We start from the raw sequence: 27,608 nt of genomic DNA, 5'->3' as shown, positions 1-27,608 counted from the left end.
AATAAAAAAATAAAGAAATCAGGGGAACACCAATTACAATGCTTTAATTTTTAACATAATAGTAATAGTGGTTAATAAGAAAGATAACTAATTAGCAGTGGTTAAAAGATTGAATTAGAATCTGTAATATAACATTTCTGATTGTGATCTCTTGACTCTTGACCATTTAGCTAATTAATCATCACATCAACAAATGTAAGATTATGTTTTATTACTATTTATTTTAAATTTATTTTTACTTTAATATCAAGTGCCAATAAGCATATACCGCTAGTGTAAAGCTTGCAAATCCGTCGAATTGTCCAAATTCTAAACCTTATACTTATCTATTAAAAAAAAATATTAGACAAATTTGATGTATTCCTGCGTTAATATCAAGTGCCAATAAGCGTTTACCCCGGACTAATCTAATGTAGAGCTTGTAGATTCATCGAATCCAATATAACTTCAGTCCAAACTCTAAACCTTATATTTCTTCTTTTGTTTTAAAAAAAAAAAACTATTAAACATGTATAAATTATTTAGTTTAGAACCCAATAATTAAAAGAACTAGAATCATGAGCCCCAATGTAGCTACATTGACCTGAGCGTCAAGGGTGGTCAATAGAGCACCCTTAGTCGAAAAAATATATTGTGTGTGTAAGTTAAAAGCAACTTTCTTATAGATATATACGAAAGTTTTGAATACCTTGAGCAAAACTCTCAGCTTCGCCACTGCTAAACTCAAAAATTCCTTCTTTTTTTGGCTACTCTATGATTCTAACTTTCCATAATGCAAACTTAAGCCCATAAGATTAAAAGATACGTAAAGTATCTTTAAGTTAAGACGACAAGATTCAAAAATCTTATTTACTTTCTTAAACTAGGTGTAAAGTCAAAATCAAATAAACTAATTGAAACGGAGGGGGAGTAGGTTGTTTTGAAGGTATGAGTGTAGGAAATAGAGTGAATGTAAGTACTCAAATAATATAGACAAGTAAACAAAAAAACAAGAATTGCGCGTGGAAATGAATTTGGATTCATGTTGTTTGTCTCTCACAAAAACAAAAAAAACTTGATACATCATCTTGTATTCATTATGCTTACAATTATTACTATTATTCTTTAATTCTTCCTTCACTCACCTCGCATGCCCCCCTCCCCCCTTCCCTTTTTCTCACTTGTTATTATTTTCCCCTATATATACTCACTTCCCTGTTCCTAACTCTCCCCACCTCCTCCTATCTCTCTTTCTCATTTCTTCATACAAACTGTTTTTTCTTCATCCATGGCTGTTTCTGGTTTCGAAGGATTCGAAAAGAGACTTGAACTACACTTCTCTGGCGATGATCCAATCATCCGAATGGGTGGTCTCCGTCAACTGGACTTCGAATCAATTGAAGAAATACTAAATGCAGTGCAATGTACTGTAGTATCAGCTGTTGGGAATCAATACTTTGATTCTTACGTATTATCGGAATCAAGCCTCTTTGTTTACTCAACTAAAATTATCATTAAAACATGTGGAACTACCCAGCTATTGAAATCAATTCTTCCATTGATTCAATTTACATCCGAATTGGGATTCATTATGAGTGAATGTAGGTATACTCGAGGGAATTTCATTTTCCCCAAAGCTCAACCTTACCCACACACAAATTTCAACGATGAGATATTTTATTTACAAGAACAATTACCAATTCATCTTTGTTATAGAAAAGCCTCTGTTATGCCATCAAAATTCATTTCTCATTCATGGCATGTATTCACTGCTTGTAACGAAGAACCTAACAACGATCTCATCACTATTGAAGTTTGTATGACAGAGCTTGATCGGGTACTTGCTAGGAAGTTTATTAAGCATCCAAACATGGCTTCAAATGAAATGACGGAAGTTACTGGAATTTCGGAAATTAACCCAAATGCTTTGATTTGTGATTTTGTTTTTGATCCTTGTGGATATTCCATGAATGGCATTGATGGAGATCGTTATTCTACGATTCATGTTACCCCTGAAGATGGATTTAGTTATGCAAGTTATGAATGTGTTGGATCAATTTACGATGATCCCAATGATATTATTAACATATTGAAGAAAGTGGTGCAAGTTTTCCGGCCGGGAACTATGTCGATTTCGACTACGTCCACCAGCAATGAGGTTTGGACGAGAATTGCTAAAGCTGTTGAACCACTAGGGATGAAATGCCGGAGCTGCACAATGGATGATTTTCCGTCAACCGGAAGTGTGGTGTTTCAGACTTTTACATCTTGCCGGAAGTAGGTGGCGGAGCTGCGGCGGTGGTAGGAAGGTGGCAATATGGTGGTACTAGCAACTTCTGTGATGGTAGATAAGTGGTTTTGAGAAGTAAAGGGAGGAAGTAGGGGACCTTTTTTTTTTTTTTCTTCTTCTTGTTTTTTTGTATTTTTCTTTTTTATCTTATTTTAATTTTGTTAGTTTTTTTAGTTGAAATTTTTTTAATTAAAAAGAAGTAGAAAAATATTGATGCATGAGTTGGATTGGATGGTAGATGATCTTGATGATCATCAATGTAAGCTTTGACTTGTGTAGAGTGATGCAAGTAAATTTTCACCATAAGGTTATCCTAAGAGTTTCTATTAAGAAAATATTCATTAATGGTATATGTTCGATCTGAAATATATTTTTATTCGAAAAAATGTGGTGTGGATTCATCTCTCTCGACCAATTCATGTGAGAGGGAAGTGAATCTCGATATCTATGTAGTGAAAACTGCTTATCTTGACTTTCAATTCATAAGATTAATAATCGATTGTATAAAGATTTGGAAGGAGAAGAGAAGGGAAGATAGTGGGCTTAGGTTAATATATCATGATAATGCACCCCACTTTATGTTTGTCACGCCTAGAGAAATTTGTTTGAGGTTGCATGTTTATGTGTTGTTAGTAGTGGGGGATGTTAAAAAGTGGATGAATCTTTTTGTTGCTAAGTTTTCATTTTGTCTTCCTTCTCATCTATTTGCCTCCAATGAGAACCTGCATGGGCTTGTCATGGTTTTTTTCTCCATGATTAAGCATGCATATTAATTAGTTATATATATATATATATATACTTTTATGGTTATTATGAGTGGCTTAAAATTATATGGTTATGTAAGGTATCAACACAACAAGGTGCAAAAAAAATAAATGAAAGCATAATTATATGTAAATAGGACAATCTCTCTCTCTAGTTTTCTTCCTTCTATGAGTTTTTTATGTCGTTTTGCTAAATAACAATAATATATCATGATGCTAGATGATTTTGTTGTTTACCATTTCTCTCATGCATACGTTCTTGATATACAAATATATAGGTTTTTTTCTTACATTAATAATAACAAACTCAATGTAATCCACATGTGAGGTTTGGGAGGGTATAGAGTCGGCAGACCTTACTTTCACTTTAAAAGATAGAGAAATTGTTTCTAATAGGCCATCGATAGTTGGCTCATGAATATGTTCTCTTTACATTGCTAACATGAAAAGTGCTACCTAATTAGACAACAATAACTAAGAGATGATTAAATCAAACTCGTGAAATTGTGAACTAAATTATGTTATTTTGGTCATTAAACTGTCCAGAACAAACTTTAGCACTTTCCACAAAGTGTGTATTCACCCATAATGAGGGATTATATGCACCGTTATGATCTTCTTTTAGGCCACTCTTTAAATTATGTTTCCTTTAGTTAATTGGATTAAATTTCACCTTTAATTATTTATTTTATTGGAAAAATTACAGAAATCCCACTTTTTAGTTTACTTATTACCATCATCCCCTATAAGTTTTACAAATTTCCAAAATCCCTCATTTTCGCTCATCAGATTAGTGTATCAGCGCTTATATTATTGTATCTCATGCATCGGATTAATGTATCAGCACTTATATTATTGTATCTCGCGCATCAGATTAATGTATCAGCGCTTATATTATTGTATCTCGCGCATGTATCAACACTTATATTATTGTATCTCGCGCATCAGATTAATGTATCAGCACTTATATTATTGTATCCGTTTGAGGGATTTCTGTAATTATAAATTTTTAAAGGATAAATTTTAATTTTGCCTTAAAAGTATGTGATTTCTGTAATTTGTCCTTATTTATTTATTTTGGAAACAAAGTCCACCCCACCCCCAGATCATGAGGATAAAATTTAAATAATGGCCTCAAGAAAGAAAATTTGTGCAAATTCTCAAAAATAAAGGGCTAAAATGTATAGGCTACTATTTTCAATGCCCCTAATAGATCAAAGCTTGAGTGGGCTCTAAATCTGCAAACGAAATAGAAAAAACCCAATATGCATTATGGGCCTTACACATAGGAGCCAATTCATGTGTTTGGATACTATGATAATACAGAGAAACTTAATCTTTAGAAGTTAATTACTTAGATATACTAGTTTGTAATATTATGAATCTTACATGATTTTGGTACGTTCAGATACATATATGTTAAAATACATGGGGTTAAAATTAGGTGTCATTTGTTCTAGATAACAAATCTCGCTCACTTTTCTCCCGATTTTAGTGTATCTAGTAGCAAAAATACATATATTTAGGTGTATTTTCCTCAATATATGATAGAAAACTCTTAATTAGTGACAAAATAAATAATTATTTAAAAATATTGATAGAATTAGTATATATGATATGGATGTATGTCTAATAAGATAGTTTAAAGATACAAGTTTCTCCTCATAAAAATCTTTAAAGTTGCTATTCAACATAAATTTGTATCTTTCATCATTCTATTGTAACTTTGAAATGACATTATTTTTCTTTTTCTCAATTGTAGAATCACCATTAACACTTTTCGCAGCAACATTTTTTTCGTCTGTCATAATGACTCATATTTTTTTAAAATTTCCATAGAGCCCATACTGTTATTTTTATACTTGTTATGTAACTATTTATGCATGGTAGCACCTTTATCGCATTTTTGCTTCCGTATTATTTCATGTTAGCTTTTACTTTCAGTATTGATTTTAGGTTTTTACTTACCTACAGGGCTATAATAGATGTCATCACGGCTCAATTTCGAATTGTGGCTAGGAAAAGTCATATAACACTAAAGTAACGAACTTGCATCAAATTCTAGTGATTATACATGAGTCTACGTTAGATTTAACACCTAGAATCTAAATAATCATGAATTTAAAGGTAGAAATTGTTGATTTTTTTTCTAATGTTAAAAGAGAGTAAATTGAGAATTCAAACATTGATTTGAGGTCTGATGTAAAATCTAATTATTAATTTGGACTCATAGGATTATGGTAACCCAAAACATAGTAATTTATCACAAACATATGGCTATATCTTGTGATTGTATTCATATTTTTAAAAATTCTAGACTCTTGATCCAAAGGACAATAAGAATAAAAAAAAATGTAAGGACTCCTCTTGCAAATTTTTGTATTATATTCATTATTTCTTACACTTTCACTCTTGACATGTCTATATGGATAATTACAATATCACGAGTTTGAATACTAATAATTTCTTTCTTCTAATTCCCTCTTTATTATTATGTAAAATAAAATAAAATAGCACACCAACCATACTTCCAACACGAAAAAACCAACATAATATAAAGGAAGCATCTCTAATCTAGCTGTCTTTTTCTCATTTTTTAAAGAGCACACAATTTTTGTTATCATAAATTTTAATACGGTCAGATCTTTCTATAACAGTCATTCTTTATAATAACATTTCATTAAAATAGTCATATTTTTTAGTGAAACCAATCTTTCATTTTATGTTATATTATATGGTTTTTCCAATTATATCATTATAGCAATCGAAAAAATATCGAAACAAACTATATTATTATAAAGAATTGTGATCATAATATAAACATAGCACGAAATAAAAAAGGAAAGTAGGGAACAATAAACTTACATATGGAACAAAAATGAAGAGCTGGTTGTCTACTCTGCATTCAAATCCTCAATTACCAAAACAAAGAAAGTACTTAAGTTTATGAAGTCACTTCATTAGCTTTAAATTAAGCATAACAATTGACATATTAGTCAAAGAATATTTTTTTACTGTGGATGAGGGAACATATAATTGGTCAAAATAAAAGTACTAATCTGAAATTAACGTGTGGCAATTGTTACATATGATAGTGGGAATGAAGCTACCTTTTTAGTAACATAAATGATTAAACATGAATTTTTTATAGTTTAATTAAGTGATTAGTTATTGGTTAACACGTATTAGTCTTCTATTGAAAAAGCTTTGGCATGCGTTTAAGCACAAAAGAAAGTTTGTAAATGTCACCTTTTTTAAATTATTTTTTATATTAAATGGAAAAAGATCAAGAATAGCCCTAATTTATTGAAAATGCCTTAAAAATATTCTCCTTCAATCTTTTGATCTAAAAATATCTTATATCTTTATTTTTTATTCAAAAATACCCTTTCTTTCACCTTTGATCTAAAATATCCCCAACCCAAATTTAATTAAATTGAATTCGCTTGCTAATTAGTTAATTCTTTATTTGTTCTAAAAGATAATTTTCTATTTATTCAAATTCTTAATATTAACTCATTCCAAAATATATATGTTTAATTATATTTGAAATGAAAATTAATTTTTTATGTTGTCAAACATTTTTTAAGTAATAGAGAGTAAAGAAAAAGGAAAAAAATTGATTTATTAATATTTATTTATAGACTTAACGATTTATCCTCAATACTAAAATAAAAACTTATTTACTGGTTCAAATTTCAAGTAGAAAATTTTCTAATAAAATATCTATTTGTTCTGATAAAAAATTGCATTGGAGATCCTTTCTGCCAACACAACGATTACTTCATTGTCATAAGGATAACCAGCTTTCTAAAAATAATAAATAATACTAAATAAAAAGAGACATAAACACAATTCAAGATTTTACTAACATATATAATGACATTTGATGCATCAATATTGATCTCTTATTTTTTGCTTCTGATAACGTTAATGATATATCCTTGTATTGATAATCTTTTAATAATAAAGAAAATAAAAAAAATATAAACTTAAGTAAAATAATTAGAATGTGAGTTGGGTTGAAATCAGGTGATGTTATAAGAGCTAGGAAATATTAATTGAATTTAAAAGAACATATGGCAATCGATCCAGTAATATTCTTTGCATAAACATCTCTAATTAAAGATTTCGAGCACAAATAATTTAAAGAAAAAAGAATTAAAGATTTATTTAGTTCAAATAACAAAATTATGAATTGTTATCAAATAAAAATTTAATCAATATTAAAATCCTAAATATTAGATAGATAAATAACAAAGGTTAAAAATATTTTCAAACATAAAGATGGAAAGAGAGATATCTTTGAATCAAAGACAAAATAAAGGATATATCTTAATCAAAAAATAGAAAAGAATATTTTAAAATCATTTTCAATAAGTTGTGAATATTATAGGTCCTTTACCGTATATTAAAAGATTGGTGGGGGTATTGCATTTGCCTTGGTCTTTTCAGACTTATATATGATGATGATGATGATTATTGTATTTCAATTTTTTAAGTATATATGTATAGTTCTACTCATTTGATTCCAAACACAGTTCCTAAGTCATGTTGTAATAATTCACGACATTTTGCTTTCTTCTTTTTGTTATTTTTTAAAGATTATAGTGTGGGGGGATGCTACATGTGTCAAGATGAACTAAAATACTTTTTTGGGCATTCCTTCTCACTTCTCATGTTGTCACAGAATGAATTTGGTAACTAATTGTTGGGATATTATTATTAACTATATTTTTAGAATATAACGTTTATTATAGAATAATTATTTATTCAATTTTAATAGATTATATATTCGTTAATGGTGTCTGTTTACTTATATAGTAGATGATTTAGTGTATAGAATTTTAGCTTTTACACAGAGGATTAAATCATCGGTTCAAATACAAAGTTTTTTGTTCACAATCTAAGATGAAAATTGGACATGCCATCGGTACAATTGTAACACAAGATTTATATGTAATTTATCTTGACTATGAGAGCGATATAGTTCCAACTTCTTGTGCTAGTGCATTTTGTATGTATTGAACGGGAACGAGTAGAGATAGTTGTTTTAGACTGGCTGCCAAAAGCATATTCTCTAAACTGTTAAATGTACTTATATTCTTAATCTCGATATAACTATTATGGTCTGTATATGTTAATTATTGTTTTGATTTATTAAAAGGTGAGATTCTGAGATGGATCAATATGTCTGGTAGATTGGATGATAATAATATCTATTGGTGAAATAATAAGTTAGTTGATGGAATCCATGTCTCAATATAAAGATTGATGGTATGCCTTTTTGAGAAGCTTATAAATTTTCATCGTGTCAAACCTTGCAAGTGGATTTTTGAATCCGACATATGAAATAAGTTAAGCAATGCTCTAAAGGAAATTAATCATTGAATTAAATTTGTTAGTAATTTATTTTATTGATTAGTATCTGTAAGCTTAACATGGGAAATTTACATAAGTGTTTAATGGGGAATTTCGAAATATAAATAGAGGAGTGCAATTACGAATTTCTAGTGGAATGATTTGTAATTCATCATGGTAAGAATAATTCAAATTAATTATTTGGAATTATTCCCATAATTATGAAGCCTCAGTAATTAATTTTTGTGATCCCTACAGTGCTCATATATAACTAGAACTCAAAATTTTATTTCTAAGGGGAAAAGAGGAGACAAGTGTGAGTTTTCTTATAAAAATGAAAACAGGTGTGTATTTTTTCTAGTTGAAGAAAATAGACCGTGTTCAGTTCTCCTTTTTGGACTGAGAATAAATCTCTATAATTAGGTATTTTTCTAACCCTAGAAAGAGAATAAGTTTTCTATACAATACTTGCCCACCCAAGTATTGAGAGAGTTCAAATGTGAGCTTGAGATCATTGTAGAAGACTGCAAAGTTGTTGTCTATCTTGTGGATTTGCTTGAAGGTCTGTCTAATTTGTGGATTCGCTTGAAGGTATCTGCTCATACTTCAAGAGGTAATTCATGAATTAAATTTCTGCAACTTTATGTGTTCTAGCATGATTATATGTGTTCTAGCATAAACATTAGTGGTAATCTATTATTCATGTAAGCAATATGATTATGGTATGTTTCCGCTGTGCATATAGTTTTCTAACACTAATGACGTCAGAGAAGCTGAGATGAATATCATATCTTATCATTGTTCACAACTTATTTTTGCTTTGTATAGTCACGACTCGTATTTTTTCTAAGTAGTTTGTAAGTCTTTCTTAATTTAGATTTCTAAAGACTGTTTGGGACTCTTATTCCTGCTTTAGCTTTTGAGTTATTATTGCTCTTATTATTCTTTTTAGTTTTAGTGAAGTGTTTACAGGGTTTAACTTTTGATTTAGCTCTGGCTCCTCCCACTGCTTGTAGCTTACATTTTCATGTCCTGTTTCATTTGTGGGAATTCTTTACCTTTATGATACTACTTTACCTTTTAAAGTCGTCCTTATAATTAATACGGGATTTCACATTCCTCATGTTATTCGGGATCAGAGTCTAAGCTAGTGATGATTTCGACTACTGATGGAATGTCACCATAGCCCTCCGAAAATTGATTTTAATTTTATGTCTTTTAAAGATTTTAATTTTTTTTTATGTGTAAGAGAATTGAAAAGACTATTTTCTTTATTCAATGTATAAGTAATCCTTTTCTCATATGAAGTTGGTTCTCCTCGGAGAGTCCAGAACCTAATTAACGAGGGAAAACAAAAGTTCAAATAGAACAAAAAGGGTGAAAAATAAACCCAATCTACCTATATCACATAAAATAGGGAAAAAACAACCTAATTATACATAATATTCTTACCATATCTACTAAATCCCTCTATATTTTAGAAATAATTACATAATCTCTCTACAGCCCTCCCCTTTCTCTTGTTGGCGCTCTCTATCTATCCTCTTTCTCTCTACCGCCCCCCCCCCCCCCTTTCTCACTCTCTCTCCTCTTTCTGCTCGCGGTGATGATGTGTATCATTTCTAATATCATGTATTTTTAATACCATATACATGTGTCTATCTATGAATACACTAATAAATGTATCGGTGCATATTTTGATACTAGATACATGTATTTTTTATACCAAGTACATATATTTATGCACAAGTATACTAAATATTTGATACTAGATATACTGATGAAATAGATATCGAGCACATAGGATGAAATTGATATCAGATACACTGGTATACATGAAATTGATACTAGATATACAGATACATAATATTTATGAAACTCATATACATTCTGAAATACAGATACATAGAGAGAGAAGCAAGGGAGAGAGATAGGTGAGTGAGAGAGGAGAGAGACAAGCGATAGAGTCAGTGTATTCCAAATACTTGTAAATCACGCTTGGATAAAGTGTATCTAGAATAAATTACACTTGTTTTGACATGCATATACTTGAGATACATATATATGTTTCGCCAGTCGTCATATACATTTTTATATATATCTAGAACAATATTTTTGTCTCTTTATACAAAATGGAGGGTATAAACAAAGAATTATATTATGGGATACAAACAAGTCACTAGAATACATTTGTTGGCTGGGAACACCAAAATATTGGCCACACACCATAAACCTAAATTCTATTATTTCATATTAATTACAGCTAGTAGGTGTCGTTTGGGACTTTCTTGTAACCATCAAATAATTATCTAATTTGTACAGCCTTATTAATAATTGTTATTCTACTTTTTCTAGTTTGTGGAAATTCCTTGTTCCAAATAACAACTCAATTATGAGCCTAGCCATGACACTGAAGTAACAACACAGACTTTTTGAAGAAAAAAACAAAAGAGCTGTGGATTTATGAAAAAGCTATGATGAATATTGGTGCACTTAGGAATATAATATTATTTGCAAAATAGAATACTGCCTGCGTAAGAATCTTGTTTTCTTACGATTAGATTTTGTCGGAATATTAATTTTAGAATAATTATTTCATTTTTAATGCGAGATAAAAATAACATTTTACTTAGAAATAATTATAATTGAGATAAGTTATCATGCAAATTTATCCCAACTAAATATGAAATAAATTTATCTTAAAATTAATTTTGAAATTAATTATTTTTTATTCTTCTATAACACTTTGTTTGGTTCACTTTTTCAATTTATGTATAACTAATGTAAAATTATACACTCTATTTGATATCATGTTATGAATAACGAATACATGACAAATCATGGTATTAGCAATGCAAAGGTTCTTAATGTACACATTAGTTATTAAAGACATAATTATCCAAAAAAATAAAGACATAATTATCTCTCAAAATCTTTTCCACATCATTTCCAACATATTTGTGGAGGATATTTTTATAAACATATAATTGTTATACAATTCTGATTATTTTTAATCACCCAATCGAACGATGCATAAAAAATAACTTTAACATAATTAATACCAATATTATTAATATCAATATTATTAATATACTTTATTCAACATTATTCTCATACACCTTATCAAACGACCCCTGCCAAATTTCATATAATTTTCTTTACCATGAAGCAATTGGACCTAGCTAGCTGGTTTTGATTGTTTATTTCAAGCAAAGGAAGAAGATGTGGACCAGTGTATTAATTTTTCTAACACATTATTAATTATTAAGTATTAATTGCCTAAAGAGCTGAATTGACATGTAAAAATGACTAACATGCACCATGTCTCAATCAAAGTTTAATTATATGTTTATAACACTACTAAGTCGAAAAATGAGGATCGTTATAATAGTATATTTTTTATAATTGTATTTCATTCATCTTCGACGCTTTATACTTAATATTATACATAATTCTCACGCTTTTTATATTCAAGTATAATTCTTTAAATAATTAATGTATAAATTATGATACTACCTTATGGTGTTTTAGTATAGCTGTGTAAATGTATGTGGCATAAGAAATTAGCTTATTTTGCTAAGTTTAATTTATGATTGGAAGTGAAAAATCTAATTAGAATGACTTTGTGAGAGAAATATACAAAAAAAATAAATGACTTTATTGATAATAACACAATTAAGTAACTTTACTAAATAATTTTATATAATTAAGGAAAAAATGATTAAATTTACAAGTTCATCAATTTATTGAATTGACTTTTATATAGATGGAGGAGGGTCATAGATGATCAAAATCAATGTGAAAATTCTATCGATTCTTTTCTTTTAAAATAAATAAATAAATTTAAATTTATTAATTTGACCACATAAACTAGAATAAATTCACTGAAGAATATTCTAATACCATATTTTGGATTGGATTTTTAAATATTATGCATCCCTTAATAAAGTTGTTCAATTACACTAATCAAAAGGGTCATTTGATGATAATATTGAGTAATTTGCTATTTGCACCGTTTAATGTATGTGCTCTTTTGTGATTTACACTTTATTCGGGTGCAAATCACAAATTACTCGATAATATTATCTATTTGTTTTTTCCAAACGTTTTTTAAGAAGTAGAAATAGTAAGTGCGTTGAGATTTTAAAAAAGTAAAATTACATAAATCTCATATATAGTGTTAAGAGTTAATTACATCATATCCCTATTCTTTCTCAAATTACAAATATCCTTAAATTTATAGGATCTCGGATATATCAGAAAACCTATGAATCCATAGCTTACGAATTGTGAATGATACAATACTTAATGAGAGAGAAATATTCAAGAGGGGATAGAGATGTATCCGAAAGGGGAGAGATGTATCCGATAGAGAATAGAATGTATTCGAGAGTGGAGGAATGTATCCGAGAGAGAATTTTTGTAATTATTTTAAATGATAGGGAATTTTAGAAATTATAGTAAAATAAGATGTGTATTTATGAATTTTTTTTCCTTACAAAATTTATTAGAGAGAAGAGTAAATTTGAAATTGTTCACATTTGTTTGTAAAATTCTCAATAAGTTTTTTAAAGGATGAATTAGTAAAAATATCTTCTTATTTATAATTTCTTAATAAGCGTGTAAAGATAAAAATGATCAACTAATATGAGACGGAGGAGTAATATTTTGGGGGCTTTGAAAATTCATTTATTTTAGATAAAAAGAAAATGCTAAATTCACTTATTTGAATGGAAGAGAATAATATCTAACTTTTCTTATTCTCACATGCAAGTTATTCCCATCAAGTAAAATTGCCTTTTGACAGAATTAGACATAGTTTTCCCAAGCTTATAATATTTCTATAAGAGTAAGTTATTAGTGATATTAATTTTGCGGTTAAAATTTATTTGTTCTCTATATTTGTATTACTAAAATTATAATAATTTATTGCTGAATGATAAATTAAAATTAAAATTGAAATATGTATTAATTAGTTATGATTTAATAACAACAATTATATCATATAAATATTAGATTGATGTAAATAATAGATGTGATGTGAGATTGTGAGTGGTTTTTTTTTTTTAACCTTATTCCAACAAGATTAGGAGTACTAAATCATTGCTCATAAAAGTTTAGGTACGAGATATTTTTTGTGCCAAGTTTATTCTAACTTATGTATTTTTCCCTAAACAAGTATCTACACTATGGACCTTTAAATATTTACAAAGGTTAGGTATGAAAATTGAGGATGGAAAAAATTTAATAACTTAATTGATTGATTATCTGACCTATGAGGATCAATTCAATTCCTGACTTTGCTATATATGAGAATGTAAGTCTAGTTTGCTAGTAGTTTTACATATCGTAAGTACTAATGCAATATACTAAAGATCTGGGGCAATATGTTTAACTCTTAGTATTTTTAAATATGTTCTTCAAAATTTACTTTGATAATAAAATAACTTTACTTACCAAAAAAGAAATATAAATGAAATCTATAAATTTACCTTAAAATACCTAATATTTGATTCAATTAGGTTTGATTCAATTTGGTTCGATCGATTATAAGAAAAGTACTTTTGACACCCTCAATCAGATAGTCAGAAATAAATAAGGTTGTGTACGCGCTACTCTTTTCAAATTTCACTCAAGGGTCGTTTAATAGAGTATATAAAATTATTGCTAAATATGATATATTAGTAATGTTGGTATTTGTTATACTTGTATTAGTTTTGCTAAAATTATTTTTTATGCAGTGTTTGATTTGGTGTATTAAAATAACACGCATTGCATAATTTCTATAAAAATAATAATTTATTTATAAAAATACCCTCAACAAATATGATGCAAAGGATGCAAAAAGATTTTGAGGGATAATTGTATCTTTAATCATGCTAAAACATGCATTAAAATCCTTTGTACTACTAATACAATCGATTTTATGTACACATTAATATCAAATGAAGGGGTTGTTTGGTAGACTGTATAAGAATAATGCTAAAATGTATTAGTAATGCTTGCATTAATTATACACAAATTATTTTATGCATTGTTTGATTTGGTGCAATACAAAATAACATGTATTGCATAAAAAAATTTATTTACCTTAATCCTCCACAATTATGATGAAAAAGATGTAAAAAAAATAATATTGAGTGGCAATTGAGTCTTTAATCATACTAATGCATGCATTAAACCTATTGCATTTGTACTAATACGTAGAAATCAATGGTATTAGTAATACACACCTTAATATACAATAGAGTGTATAAACATTAGTTATACATAGGTTGGAAAAGACTACCAAACAAAGTACTAGACTACTAGTAATATACAAAGATAATGCATTCATTATTTTTTCTAATATACTCTACAAAACAACCCCGATGTGTATAACTAATGCAAGGTTGGAAAACTGTATCAAACAACATATCATGATTTGAAATTTCAAATCTTGGATTTCCTCTCATGATATGCGTTTGGACATGCAATTTCACGCTAATTTAATCTAATGGCCAAACACCTACTAATAATACATAAAATTAATATATGCATTATTTTTTCAAATACACTTTATCAAATTACCCCTTATAGAATTACAGTGTGTGTGTGGCTTTTTTTTTAAAAAAAAATAAAAATATTTAGGAATATGAAAAAAAAAATGAAAAAAGGGAAGTGGTATTATTATAGTGGGATTTGGTGACATTTGTATGTCTCAATCTGGTGTCGCATGCTCGCATTTCAGTGTTTTGCATGTCATTTCTTGAAAGGTAAAAGAGACATAATGCACAACCCCACATACTATAACCCCAAACGCCAATCTCTATTATAATCAACCATTTTATTCTCACATCTTTTTCTGGGTTATCTTCATTTTCAATTTGATTATTCCCCTAAATTACATCTTTTTTCTATCAAGAACTGTTCTTTTTTTGGAATTATGTTTGATTTTTCTTCTTCACAGACCCCACAAACACAAACAACACACCTTCTTCTTCTATCTTTTAATCTTTCTTTTACATAAAAAGTCATTCTTTGATCACCCCTTAAAGTTTTCTTTGCTTTTGCTTCTTCTTTTGTGGTTCCCTTCTTGTATTGCAATCTTTCTTTTTATCTTTTCTTCTTCATTGGGTTTTGGGGTTGTTCCAATCTTGGTTTCTTTATAAGTTTTTTAATCATTTTTTTTTTTCTGACACCCCCAAATTCTATTCCTAGACCAAAATCCTTGTTTGGGTGTCTTGGTATTAGGGTTTGTTTTTTCTTGTTGGCTTTTATGTCTCACGGGTTTGAATAAAAAAAACCCCATTTTGGGAAAAACAATGCTGTAATAAATGGGTTATGCAGATTTGGTTTTATCAAGTTTTTAGACCTGGTTGAGTAATTTTTACAAATAATTGGTGTGCAACTTTGTTTGGATTGAGATATGGGGTGTGTTCATGGGAAGTGTTGTTGTAGATATCCAAGATCTTCAGATGGTGATAATAGGGAAGATTTGGGTAGATATGCTCAGGTTCAAACTCATATTCTTGCTGGAAGGTCTGTTGAAAGTGCTCAAGTTCCTTCCCATAACTTCAGGTTAGAGTATTCGGTGCTTACGCAACGCGGGTTTTATCCTGAATCACCTGAGAAAGAAAATCAGGATAGTTATTGTATCAGAACACAGCTTCAGGGTAATCCAAATGTTCATTTCTTTGGGGTGTTTGACGGGCATGGACAGTTTGGTACTGAATGTTCTGTGTTTGTTAGGGATAGGCTTGTTGAAATTTTATCAAATGATTCTACATTGTTGGATGACCCTGTTAAGGCTTACAATTCTGCATTTTCAATAACAAATGAAGAACTTCATGATAGTGATATTGATGATTCCATGAGTGGGACAACTGCTATAACTGCTCTTCTTGTTGGAGACATGTTGTATGTGGCTAATGTAGGTGATTCAAGAGCAGTGATGGCTGTTAAAGAAGGAAATAGAGTTGTTGCCAAAGATTTGTCTTCTGATCAGACACCATTTAGGAAAGATGAATGTGAGAGAGTGAAAAGCTGTGGGGCAAGAGTTCTTAGTGTTGATCAAGTGGAAGGTCTAAAGGATCCTGATATTCAATCATGGGGGGATGAGGAAACAGAAGGAGGTGATCCACCTAGATTGTGGGTTCAAAATGGGATGTATCCGGGGACTGCTTTTACGCGGAGTGTTGGAGATAGTACAGCTGAAAGCATTGGTGTGGTTGCGGTTCCAGAGGTGACAACAGTACATCTTACAGCTCATCATCCTTTCTTTGTAGTTGCAAGTGATGGCGTCTTTGAGTTCCTCTCCAGCCAAACTGTGGTGGACATGGTAAGGGTTACTTTATTTGATGCTAAAATGTATAGAAATTTATTTATTCTTGTTTTTGTTCATCTTCATTGTTTTTTGCTTAGCACATCTGCATTATTAGCAATCGGCATAATACATAAGTGTGCCCTTTAACTTGGCTCCATTTCACATTTATGCCCTCCAACTTTGGACACCACATATGATGCAAATTGCCATGTAGGATGCCACATAGGACGTGTATGTCTATTTGTTCAACTTTATACAAGTTTAAGTGTCTACTTGTGCTCACCCAAAGTTGGAGAGCATAAAGGTGAGCTGAGACCAAGTTAAATGGCATATTTATGTATTATGCCAAATGTCACTGGAGGTGTGTGTCTCTCTGCAGTTTTGATATCAGAATTTATGTATAACATGCTCTGTTACAGCAAGATATTGGACATTATTCATGTCAATCCATTATGCTATGTTGTCTATTTCTATTTGTGTTACTGTGTCAGTATATGTGTATGTATTAAATATTGAAGTAAATCTTGATGATATCTTCCCTATTGGAGACTGCTACATTAAGCCTAGATTCTTCTAAATTCTTTGCCTTTGAGAGGTCCCAAATAAGATGCTTGGCATAAAATTGCATTGAGTCTGGATAATGGATCCAATGGAAAAGAAATGTAAATAGATAACAAGGAAGAATATGTCAAAGAGAGGAATGTCATACTTTAGGTAGCCATTAAAAGTCAAAGTGGAAGGATAACACATTATATTCTGAACTTTGTCTCTGATAAATCATTTTGGTGACACTATGGAGTTTTTTTTTGGGACATGAAGTAGTGATTCCTTAGTATTGCTATCTAAACTAAGTCTCTGAACATTATCTAAGAATAGTCATAGCTTATAAGCTAAAAGCCATAAGTTGGTCATACCCAACTTTTGGCTTTTAGCTTATTGTTGTACTTTTTTTGGCCTAAAAGTATGTGCTTAAAAGCACTTTTGTCATTCCCAAACACCTCCAAATTTTTTTTTAAAAAAAGCTTAAAAGCCAAAAGTTACTTGAAATAAGCAAATCCAAACACCCTCTTGCTCTGTAATTGGAATTAGTATACTTTTTCTGGCATATCTTCTTTGTTTGGATCGACTGTCAAGGAATGGCCTTTGTATCATGGCCTTTTTATGCTCTCAACTCTGATGATACTAAAAGTGAATTCAGCATATGGGTTTACTGTTGGAATGTTAAGTAGCATTTTCTTGACTAGTTGAGGGCGAACTTGGCACATTGATAGGTCACAAATTCATGATTAAAAAATAATAATTTTTAGGTCACTGTTCAAGGTTTTAAAGCAGCCTCTTTGTGAAAATGTGAGGATAAGGCTACATACTGTATACACATTCTACCTTTACCCCACTAGTCGGGGAGCATTTTGTGTACGGGGTAAGCCCATTATAATCTACTGAGTTGTTGGTAACTCCATTTAGTTAAGCTGAAGTCTAAAGACAAGTTAAAGTTAGTATCTAATGAGAAAACATAGAAACTACTATTACTGCACCTCAACCTTAAACTAGTTGGCCCAAGTGATATGAATCCTCATCCATCCCATTATAATTTGGCCCAGTTTTATGCAAATATTTGAGAGTTTGTCCTTTAAGACATTAATTACGGTACTAAGAAGCAGGAGATTATTTACATCTTGCACTTATCCCTACATTGAGATACAAATCTGAAAACACTATATTCCTGGCAAAAGTCAGGATCTCGACTAAGTTTTGATCTCAACCAGTTGGTATGGCCTCCATGGACTTTTTACTTCCATTTGGTTTTATTCTTTGTTAACTTCGGTTGAATTCAAGGGGTTATCAGTCTTCTGAAATAAAATTTTCATGTGATTTTAGGCCTACACCTTGAATCATCGTTATGTTGCACCTATAAACTGGGTGTAGTTGGAGGTCTATGTAGCATGGTCAAACAATCTTAGGCGGTCTCCTCGCATTTTGTCCTCTATGGCTGCTATTTGTATCTTCTATCATTTTAATTTTTAATTTTGTTGTACACCTACTTAATATCTGCATACGAACACTTTTTGTGGATATCTCCACTATAACATTAGTGGTCTCATTTATTCAATTGTTCTTTGACTTTAATAGGTATCTTCCTATCACATAGCACACCTGTATGTGTTCCATTTTCATCTATTATTTAATTAACCTCTTTGAACAATGAAGCCTAGATATATCAATTGTCTGTCTAAACTGGCAAAGCAACATCAGATTAATTGTCTGCATTTAAACATGTAGTTTTATTTAAATATCATTTCAATGCGGAGCCTGTTATCTAATCATAAACAGGACTTTTTTTTTGGTTTAACCATCCGGTAATCAGTACTGAATGGCCGACAAATCCGGATTCACGCCTCGTAGGGCCCATTAGAAATTTCTCCATTTCTAGAGGTCGAACTCGCGGCCTTTGGTTAAGGGTGGAGGCATCCCATACATTCCATTGTATCCCTTGGTGGTAGGAGGAAGTTCTTGAATAGATAACTACATATGAATATTTGCCCTTCTTTTCCTTCCTCTTCTTTCTGTCTTTTTTATCGTCTTCCTCTGTAGATATTTTATATGTTCTTTTCCTGGGGGATCATCTCGTCCTTTTCTAACTAATGTGGCATTTAGTATTTTTAAAGGCTCGCTTGAGGTGCATTTGAAACTAGTGCATTGGAAGCTGTTTTTTTTTTTCTCTGGATCATGCAATATTCTAATGCAAGCACAAAGGTGATATGACGTGTGCAACTTCCTCATAGGCACTGTTTCTAAAGAGCAGAACTAAATAACATTCTGAGTGAATATGTTAATAATTAAAGTTAGGTAATAAAAAATCAGTAATAAGAAAACTAGCTAAATCTCTTGATTAAAAAACAGTGAAAGCTAAAATTAAAAACTAAAATTGTACTATTTACATATGAATGTGTAAAATATAAAATGGTTTCTGTACTTGATCGACACGATTTTGACTTCATATATTTCAATTTATTGACAATTTTTCTGTCCGTGTAGTTTGTCTGAATAGGTACTTTTCGTACATTATGTGTCAGTGTTGCTGCATGTCTGTATATAATTTGTTCCTTAGCTAAAGTTTCTAAAGTTCATGCATTAATTGTGCTATGGGCTTAAAGCCACTGCAGACCCTTGATCCTTTTTTTCAACACACCCAATGCTTTGACAACACTGGTGGCACTTTGTATATTGGTGATTAGTGGTAGTTATGCCAACAAATTATTCGAACAATGCCGAAAAAGAAGTTAAATAGAAAAGCTGGATCATGTTTTTGTGACATTAGTTAAAATCAATGTGATCTATCTTCAAGTAAATGAGCAAATTCTTTTTTACTTGATCTCAGCCACCATTTGTTTCAGTCATTGTTAACATTTTCTGCCTTGTTTCCTATTTTCTTCTTGTGTAGGTAAATAGATCCGCAGATCCTAGGGATGCAAGTTCAGCCATTGCTGGAGAATCTTACAAACTGTGGCTAGATCATGAAAATCGGACAGATGATATAACAATCATCATTGTACATATTAAAGCCTTATCCAATGTATGAACCATTTGATTCTTATTTGTTGATTTTGTTGTTTCTTTTCTAATTCTCTGGATATATATAAATTCACATATTTCTACTTTGCTTTCGTTGTGTTAATCATTATTGTTCCTATGGTTAGAAATAAGTACTAACAATTTGATCGATGGACTCTAGGAGCATCTGTTGCTAACATTACTGGACTAAGTTCTTTCTTCATTATGGATTTTGTCTATTGACTTATTTAAAATAGGATCAAAGCAACATAGTTACCAAATTCATGCCTGCAATTTCTTGTCTTTGGTATTCCACGATTCAAGATTGCTTCATGTTTCTGTTTACTTTTGGATTAGCTAATATACTCTGAAGTTGGGATAGTCAGGTGGTGGTGCCACAGCCAAAAGAAATGGAGGAAGAACAACAAACACAAAGAAAGAAACATCGGAGATATATTTCACTCCATCTGCTTCGGAAGGTTATCGGTCAGTAAGGAGTGAGTTGTCTGAAGTGAGCTGTTGTCAAACTGTTTCGTCATCAGACCAGAGCTCCAGAGTAGTAGTTTCATCTAGCTTGTGAGTTTCACTCTTTCCCAATTTTACTCTTTTTCTTTATCTGTATATTGTTCTACAAGTGACCGCTTGCTCCTACTTCTCTTGTAGGGATTGAACAAAGAAAAGACTTCCAAGGGTTTCCACGCATTTCCACATATTTTAGATGTGCCTGAAACGGTAACTTCCTTCATTCCTTAGTCATTGATGATTATAAACGTACGTAGCAAGCGATGCATAAGTAGATGCACAAACTGATAGCGGTTTATTATACCCTTCTACACATTGAATATGACAGATAGCAGGACCTGAGCAGCATTCATTTAGTAGGTGAACCTATGTCCTTTCCTTGTAAAAGAATCTAGCAGTTTATGGATCTATTGCCCTCTGACTTCAACTGGTTACACTACTCACTTCAGTTACTTCACACTTTACGTTCTCATGCATAGCACATCAATCAAGTTTACCCGAGTTGTTCTGGAGACTTCTGCGTTGCTTCTGTCAAAAAGCTTAACACTAATGCACATGTACATGGGTTAGTCAATAGTTGCATCTTCTTGCAACAAAAAAGAGCAAACTTTGTACTGTATTCTATCTAAACTTGTCAGTTTTAGAATGACAATAATTCTATCACATCATTTCGACTTGGCTGCGGAAGAACTTATTGTTGTATGAAGTATCAAACAAGTATACCACGCATGAAAATTGGTTAAATTTGTATATAGAATGGTCACAGTGTAGTGATTCGCCGTGCAAGGGATTAGGCAGATCACTTGTGTGGTCTTTCTACCTTTTTAATATGAGTCCTTATGCTGTGTTCTAGGAAAAATAAGATTCCTTATTGCCTTTTTGCAGGTAAACAATTTCGTGACGACTTCTAAGTCCCTTTTTAAGCTATGAACTAGGACATGGATTTGTCATGATGAGAATAGATTTCTCTGTAACGTAATCCAAATGTGATAGAATAAGTACTAGAGTATGGTTCACCTCCCTTTTCGATCAGACAAAGGAGATATGAATTCCATTTAGGTTTTTTTTTTTTTTTTTTTTTTTAACTAGAAATTACTAGTAGATCAAACTTATATTCACAAGGGAATAGATAACATAGAGCTTGAAGTTTTAAACTACTACTGGAGTAAAACCTACCTCAGACAACTTACCAGTAACCAGGAAAAAAGAAGTGAACTAAAACAACTAATATACAAGACAACCTTGTCGCTAATGACGAAAAAACACAAAGTCATGGACCACTAAGTTTACAGTGTGCCAACTGGATTCATACAACAAACCCAGTATAGTACACAAAACATGCCTAGGGACTAAGGCTGCTCGTAAATATTCTTCTATTGATCTACATGTCATGAACACAGCTAAGCACCAATTCATTCATCTGCGTCGTACATGAGCTTTGCTATCACTCTGTATCCTATCCGCATACATTGGCAGTCGAATGATCTCATAAATCTCATTCAACACCACTTCTTCAGTGATGTTGTCGGTAATACTTCTCATCACCTGAATTTTTGTACATTCCATTTAGGTGAATTAGGGCTTGGCTTGACCTTTTTTCTCTTGGGCTGAAGGCGAGAGCTTGAAAGTAAATCATCAAAGCCCCACACCCTATATTCTCACCTCGCCTAAGGAGTGGTAGATTTAATTTGTTTTCTTAGAGAACCATAGTGATTTTAGCATCACTAGTTAACTCGATCGTGCTTTGCGTAGTAAAGAAACACGTCACTGAATTTTAAAAATAATAATCAATAAAATATTTCACAAGAACAAAAAAACGTGAATATTCTTTTTTATTTAGGTGAAATGAAGAAAAGAGTCGGGAAAATTTGATCTTCTTGTGTGCATGCGTTATTTGTTATTTACATTGTACATTCCTATAAAGTTTTCCTATTGCTAGAGAACTATATTTTAAGGATGTGTTCGATATGAAGGAGAAAGTTTTCGAGAAAAAATAAGTGGGTTTCTTACTCTTTTTTCTTCTGTTCGATATGTAAGTAAAATATATTATCTTAAAAGTATTTGTACATGATCAGATAAAAACGATGGAAGGTGGTAGGGGTGGGGTGGTAGGCAGTGGCGGAGCTAGAAATTTCATGAAGGGTGTCCAAGTGTTAAAGTGAACCCGCTCTTCTTAAAAAGTGAAAAAAAATTGTTATACACAAACACTTTAAGTTCGCGTGTCTTTACTCTTTCAAGGCATCTGAAACCACTAGATTTCATTATATTGTTGTGTCAAGGGTATTCAAAATATGTTATTTAGCCACTTTATTTATTGTTTTACTTGTATTTATGGTATAATTTTCGAATGAAAGGTGTCTAATTGGACACCTCGACATAAGGATGGCTACACTGGTGGTAGGCATGAGGTGATGAGGATTATAGAGGCGGGAGTGAAAATGAGGTGTGAAAGAGGGAGGACAAGGATAAATATATCAAAAATAAGTATAATAAAATGCAAATATAACATTTATTTAAGAGCAAATGGGCAGATCTGATCATTTTCCAAATAAATAATTTCACTTTATGACCCAAATGTTTGATGACTCAATAATTGTATCGGGTTTACCGTCCATTTGAAAAAAATAAACTACCTTATTAGACATACATCACTACTATATATACTAATATTATCTTTACTTTTAAACAATTACATATATTATCACTTTTAGTATTTTATACCATATATTAATATATTATTTGAAAATATTATTAGATACCCACATCCCTTAAAACTATTATTGATTAATTATCTGCTTAAATAACTCTTTCACTCCAAATCAACCACTATCTCTTAATTCTCCCCTCCCATGTTTATCACTCAATTATGTCTCCTCCTTTCTGATTCAAGAATTTCACCTTACAATTTCATTTCAACAATAGTTAATCTACTCTCTTCTTCTCAAGATATCATCACCACAAATTCTCGTGAACCCAAATATCATTTTGTATTGTTCATTTATCATGAGTTCCAATCACAGTAACTGCTACAGAGAAAACTTTCAATTCATAGTGGGTCTTGATTGTTTGTCTCCGAAAGAAATGAATCTTAGTTTTGATTATGTTATTCCACAGTGCAAAAGAATCAAAGGGAATATTGTAGAGAGTTTTTGTTTGCTGGTGTTCTTCTAAGACTTTCTTTGGTTACTGTGATATGGATGTGGTAGTACCAATATTACTTTGATATAGTCCTTGAAACATGTGTATCCAATAAGTAGTAATCTTAATTCAGATCTGAGTTGTATTTTTAGTAATGGGGTATCTGAACATGTATATATATATCCACTATATATTAAATTTCGGATACATGATTTTTAACAACACAATGATATTAATGATACGACAGATACTCTACAGTCGTGATTTGTTCATAGATTCATGTGTTTCAACTACATTTCATATTTAGATACACATAATTAAATGTATATGCTTATTATGTATTCGAGATACATGTTTTTGGATATAACGTATGAAATTTAGATACACATAATTAGATGTATATGCTTCTTCTTTTTATATATTCCATATTTAGATACGCATAATTAGATGTATATGTTTACTATTTATTCGAGATACATGTTTTTGGATATAACATATGCAATTGATACTTGATACATATAACAAATACATGAAATTAATGCAAAATACTTCTATGATACATATGAATGTACTTGTATGGCACTCATGTATCTAAATATTTAGTTTGTTGGATACATCATATATTGATAATAGATACATCAAATTAATGAATTTATTATTTTAAGAGTAATAATTTGAAATTAATCAAATTACATTACCAAGGTATACATGTTTTTATCTTATATTAATAATATTAATGAATTTACTGTTTCAAAGAATAATAAAATGAAATTAATTATCTATGTATTTTGAAAATCCTCAATTACTCCTCTAATTAAGGAAATAAGTTACAACCAATTAATTTAAATAAATAAATTTTGTATCTCAATTTTAAAATTCGACAGATACATGTATCTCATGGATTCAGACTCATGTATCCTAATCATAAAATATGGTAGAGGAAGTAATATTTGAAACTATTGAGAATCTTAATAATTAAGACCTAAACTAGTGGGATTTATGTGATTTGCCCAATTTTATAACTTCAATACAAAATTGTGAAAAGAGGTTAAAGGCAAGCAGGTCATATTTTTTTTAAAAAGAGAAGAAATTCACGTTCATGTTTAGAGTGAAGAAATTGTTTGTACAACGTCAAATACTATTGTTTATAAGTAGATTTTAATAAAATTATGTGAAATTTTATTATAAAACATGGTGATATTCAATTTATCAATGCGGTGATATTTTGTTTAAGAACAATGCTTTCCTCATTTGGTAAGGTTATATAAAATTGGAAAAAAATTAAAACAATACTTATAACTTCTGTGATTTTCATGTTTACGGAAAAAAATTAAAAAAAATTCAAATCACACATCCAAACAAAACTTTAGTTTCGAATTAATCTGATTTCAAATCTGACAAGTTCATAAATGACATTCCGAATCTCAATAGATTTCGAGCAAATCAATATCCCTTAAGTCTATTTTTCCGTCCACATTCATTTGTTTCAATAAATTATATAATTAGGCACATAATAGGAGTTCTTTACATTTGTATTTTGAGTTAACAATGGCAGTTGAGAAATCTGAGGAAGAATGGCGTGCTGTTCTATCTCCTGAGCAGTTTCGGATCCTCCGTCAGAAAGGAACTGAGTAATTTCTTTTTTCTCTGATCTTTCTTTTTTCGGGGATTCGATAAGTAAGCAAAAAAGTATTTGATTGATGAGTATATATTATATGCTGAAAAATTAGTATTTTACAGGCTGAAGGGAACTGGTGAATATGACAAGTTTTTTGATGAAGGGATGTATAATTGTGCTGGTTGTGGAACTCCATTGTATAAATCCTCAACCAAATTTGACTCTGGCTGTGGTTGGCCTGCTTTCTTTGAGGGTCTCCCAGGGACGATAAATCGCTCTGTAAGTATAAAGATTAAACTCTTCCGTGTATAAGTGGTGAAAATTCTAACTCCGCTATTGTTTGTACTTACAGCCAGATCCAGATGGAAGGAGGACGGAGATTACATGTGCTGCCTGTGGTGGACATCTTGGTCATGTTTTCAAAGGAGAAGGTCACAAGACACCCACAGATGAACGCCACTGTGTGAACAGCGTTTCTGTCAAGTTTATCCCTGCGAATACCTGATCTGTTTTACTCTGAAACTCCTTTATTTGTAATGCTGTCATTTTCACCTACCTTAAGACTTGGCAAATGATTTCAATTTCAATAGCCATTATGTTGTAAGGAAGCCATGAATATTTTTGGCATAGTAAGCAACACAAATTAAATGCTGAAGCAAATCTTTGTGAACATGTTTATGTTTGTTCAAATTTAGTCTTGAATGAATAATAGAGATTCAGATAACTGATTTAAACTATTTCAAGACTGAAGTATTGTTGATTTATTGATATGTATGTGGTTATTCAAAGTCTATATACACAACCTATATCTGCCTTATTCCAAAATGCACCTCTGCGGTGTCAATAGGACAGTATAGGCCCATCAGCCTACGGTATACAAAATCATCACAAAGATTTTGGTAAACCGTATTATGCCCCTTCTACCTACCCTCATAGAACCCACACAATCTAGCTTTTTGACCGGTTGAAGGGCTGTGCTGATAATGCTTCAGTGGTCCAGGAACTGCTTCATTTTTTCAAAAGAACGAAGGGTAGGAAGAATTTCATGATGCTCAAGATCAATCTGGAGAAGGCTTTTGACTGGCTAGGATGGTCTTTCATTCATGACACACTCCTCTACTTCAACTTTCCAGCAACTTTGGTTCGACTCATAATGTCTTGCATAACGACTTGTTCTGTTTCAATCCTGATCAATGGCAATCCTCTATCACCATATATTTTCATCCTTTGCATGGAAAGGTTGTCCTGAAGAATTGACTAGGCATTGATTGGACTATCTTCTTTTGTCCCTTGTCAACATGTCCCCAAGAGGACCCCAAATTTCTCATCTCCTGTTTGTGGCAGGAGATGAGAATGATGTCAATATTCTATCTCACTTTAGCTCTATCTCAGGACAGCGGATCAATTATTCCAAGTCAAAAAAAATTCTCTCCTCAAATATTGCAACTCCTAATAAATTGCTAGCTCTTTCCTTTTTCAATATGACAGACGGAAGAAGTTTTGGGAAATATTTAGGGTACCCTATCTGTATTAACAAGTTGGAACGGAATGACCTTCAATTCTTACTCGAGAACTTAAAGTTCCGTTTGGCGGGCTGGAAAGTTAACTTGCATTCTGCTGCGGGAAGAGCAACTCTTATCCGATCTACTCTTAATAGTCTTCCCAACCACGTAATGTAGCTTATCAAAGTCCCAGATCATATCATTGATAAGATGGAACGTTGTGAGCGTAGCTTTACTGGGGAACTACCCCAACTCATAAAAAGCTTCATCTTCTAAAATGGTCTCGTATTACTCAACCAAAAGATAGTGGTGGACTAGGTATTCAAGATTTGCGCACTAAAAATAAAGCTCTTACGTCAACTGCCTGGAGACTTTTCCAATCACCAGACTCCCTTTGGGCTAAAGGTACTCTGCAACAAATTTTTAGCCCGCTCTACTAGGCTTACTACTGCTTCTCGTACCTGGAAATCGCTAAAGCTTGGTTAGTCCTACTGTAGGCATAGGTTGCTATGACGACCCTCTAGAGGAGATCGTATCAACCTCTTTCATGATCCTTGATTTACCCCAGGTGTCAGTC

The 27,608-nt window shown here is 31.2% G+C and overlaps 3 protein-coding genes across 5 annotated transcripts; all 3 read left to right on the top strand.

Moving 5' to 3' along the window:
* Nucleotides 1-1,248: 1,248 nt before the first annotated feature.
* LOC125823695 (S-adenosylmethionine decarboxylase proenzyme 4) lies at nt 1,249-2,276 on the top strand. The gene has a single exon (XM_049503063.1). It carries the CDS (start codon nt 1,268-1,270, stop codon nt 2,258-2,260), a length of 993 nt encoding a protein of 330 aa, XP_049359020.1. The 5' UTR covers nt 1,249-1,267; the 3' UTR covers nt 2,261-2,276.
* A 13,125-nt stretch (nt 2,277-15,401) lies between these two features.
* Nucleotides 15,402-21,431, top strand: LOC125823776 (probable protein phosphatase 2C 35). 3 transcript variants are annotated; one of them, XM_049503162.1, is made up of 5 exons: nt 15,402-16,714; nt 20,142-20,273; nt 20,625-20,827; nt 20,915-20,983; nt 21,102-21,431. In XM_049503162.1, the coding sequence occupies exons 1-3, from the start codon at nt 15,803-15,805 to the stop codon at nt 20,631-20,633; spliced, it is 1,053 nt and encodes a 350-aa protein (XP_049359119.1). In that variant the 5' UTR covers nt 15,402-15,802; the 3' UTR covers nt 20,634-20,827; nt 20,915-20,983; nt 21,102-21,431. The 3 variants fall into 3 exon arrangements, with proteins under 3 accessions (XP_049359119.1, XP_049359118.1, XP_049359117.1); XM_049503161.1 differs by having other exon boundaries at nt 15,403-16,714; nt 20,638-20,827; XM_049503160.1 differs by having other exon boundaries at nt 15,403-16,714; nt 20,634-20,827.
* A 3,946-nt stretch (nt 21,432-25,377) lies between these two features.
* LOC125823783 (peptide methionine sulfoxide reductase B5) lies at nt 25,378-26,219 on the top strand. The gene is made up of 3 exons (XM_049503171.1): nt 25,378-25,542; nt 25,652-25,808; nt 25,882-26,219. The coding sequence occupies exons 1-3, from the start codon at nt 25,460-25,462 to the stop codon at nt 26,032-26,034; spliced, it is 393 nt and encodes a 130-aa protein (XP_049359128.1). The 5' UTR covers nt 25,378-25,459; the 3' UTR covers nt 26,035-26,219.
* The last annotated feature ends 1,389 nt before the right edge of the window (nt 26,220-27,608 follow it).

Source organism: Solanum verrucosum, unplaced genomic scaffold, assembly GCF_900185275.1.
Source record: "Solanum verrucosum unplaced genomic scaffold, falcon-dt-bn FXZP01000093.1, whole genome shotgun sequence".
Lineage (NCBI taxonomy): Eukaryota > Viridiplantae > Streptophyta > Magnoliopsida > Solanales > Solanaceae > Solanum > Solanum verrucosum.
Note: the sequence above shows the minus strand (reverse complement) of the source record. Positions and strands in the feature narration are given on the sequence as shown.

What these genes read in the sequence shown, in the direction of transcription:
- LOC125823695 (XM_049503063.1), top strand. Translation starts at nt 1,268, where the DNA reads ATGGCTGTTTCTGGTTTCGAAGGATTCGAAAAGAGACTTGAACTACAC.
- LOC125823776 (XM_049503160.1), top strand. Translation starts at nt 15,803, where the DNA reads ATGGGGTGTGTTCATGGGAAGTGTTGTTGTAGATATCCAAGATCTTCA. An exon ending in GCCAAACTGTGGTGGACATG is followed by an intron (nt 16,715 to 20,141) that starts GTAAGGGTTACT and finishes CTTCTTGTGTAG; the next exon opens with GTAAATAGATCCGCAGATCC. An exon ending in ATATTAAAGCCTTATCCAAT is followed by an intron (nt 20,274 to 20,633) that starts GTATGAACCATT and finishes AAGTTGGGATAG; the next exon opens with TCAGGTGGTGGTGCCACAGC.
- LOC125823783 (XM_049503171.1), top strand. Translation starts at nt 25,460, where the DNA reads ATGGCAGTTGAGAAATCTGAGGAAGAATGGCGTGCTGTTCTATCTCCT. An exon ending in CTCCGTCAGAAAGGAACTGA is followed by an intron (nt 25,543 to 25,651) that starts GTAATTTCTTTT and finishes AGTATTTTACAG; the next exon opens with GCTGAAGGGAACTGGTGAAT. An exon ending in CAGGGACGATAAATCGCTCT is followed by an intron (nt 25,809 to 25,881) that starts GTAAGTATAAAG and finishes TTGTACTTACAG; the next exon opens with CCAGATCCAGATGGAAGGAG.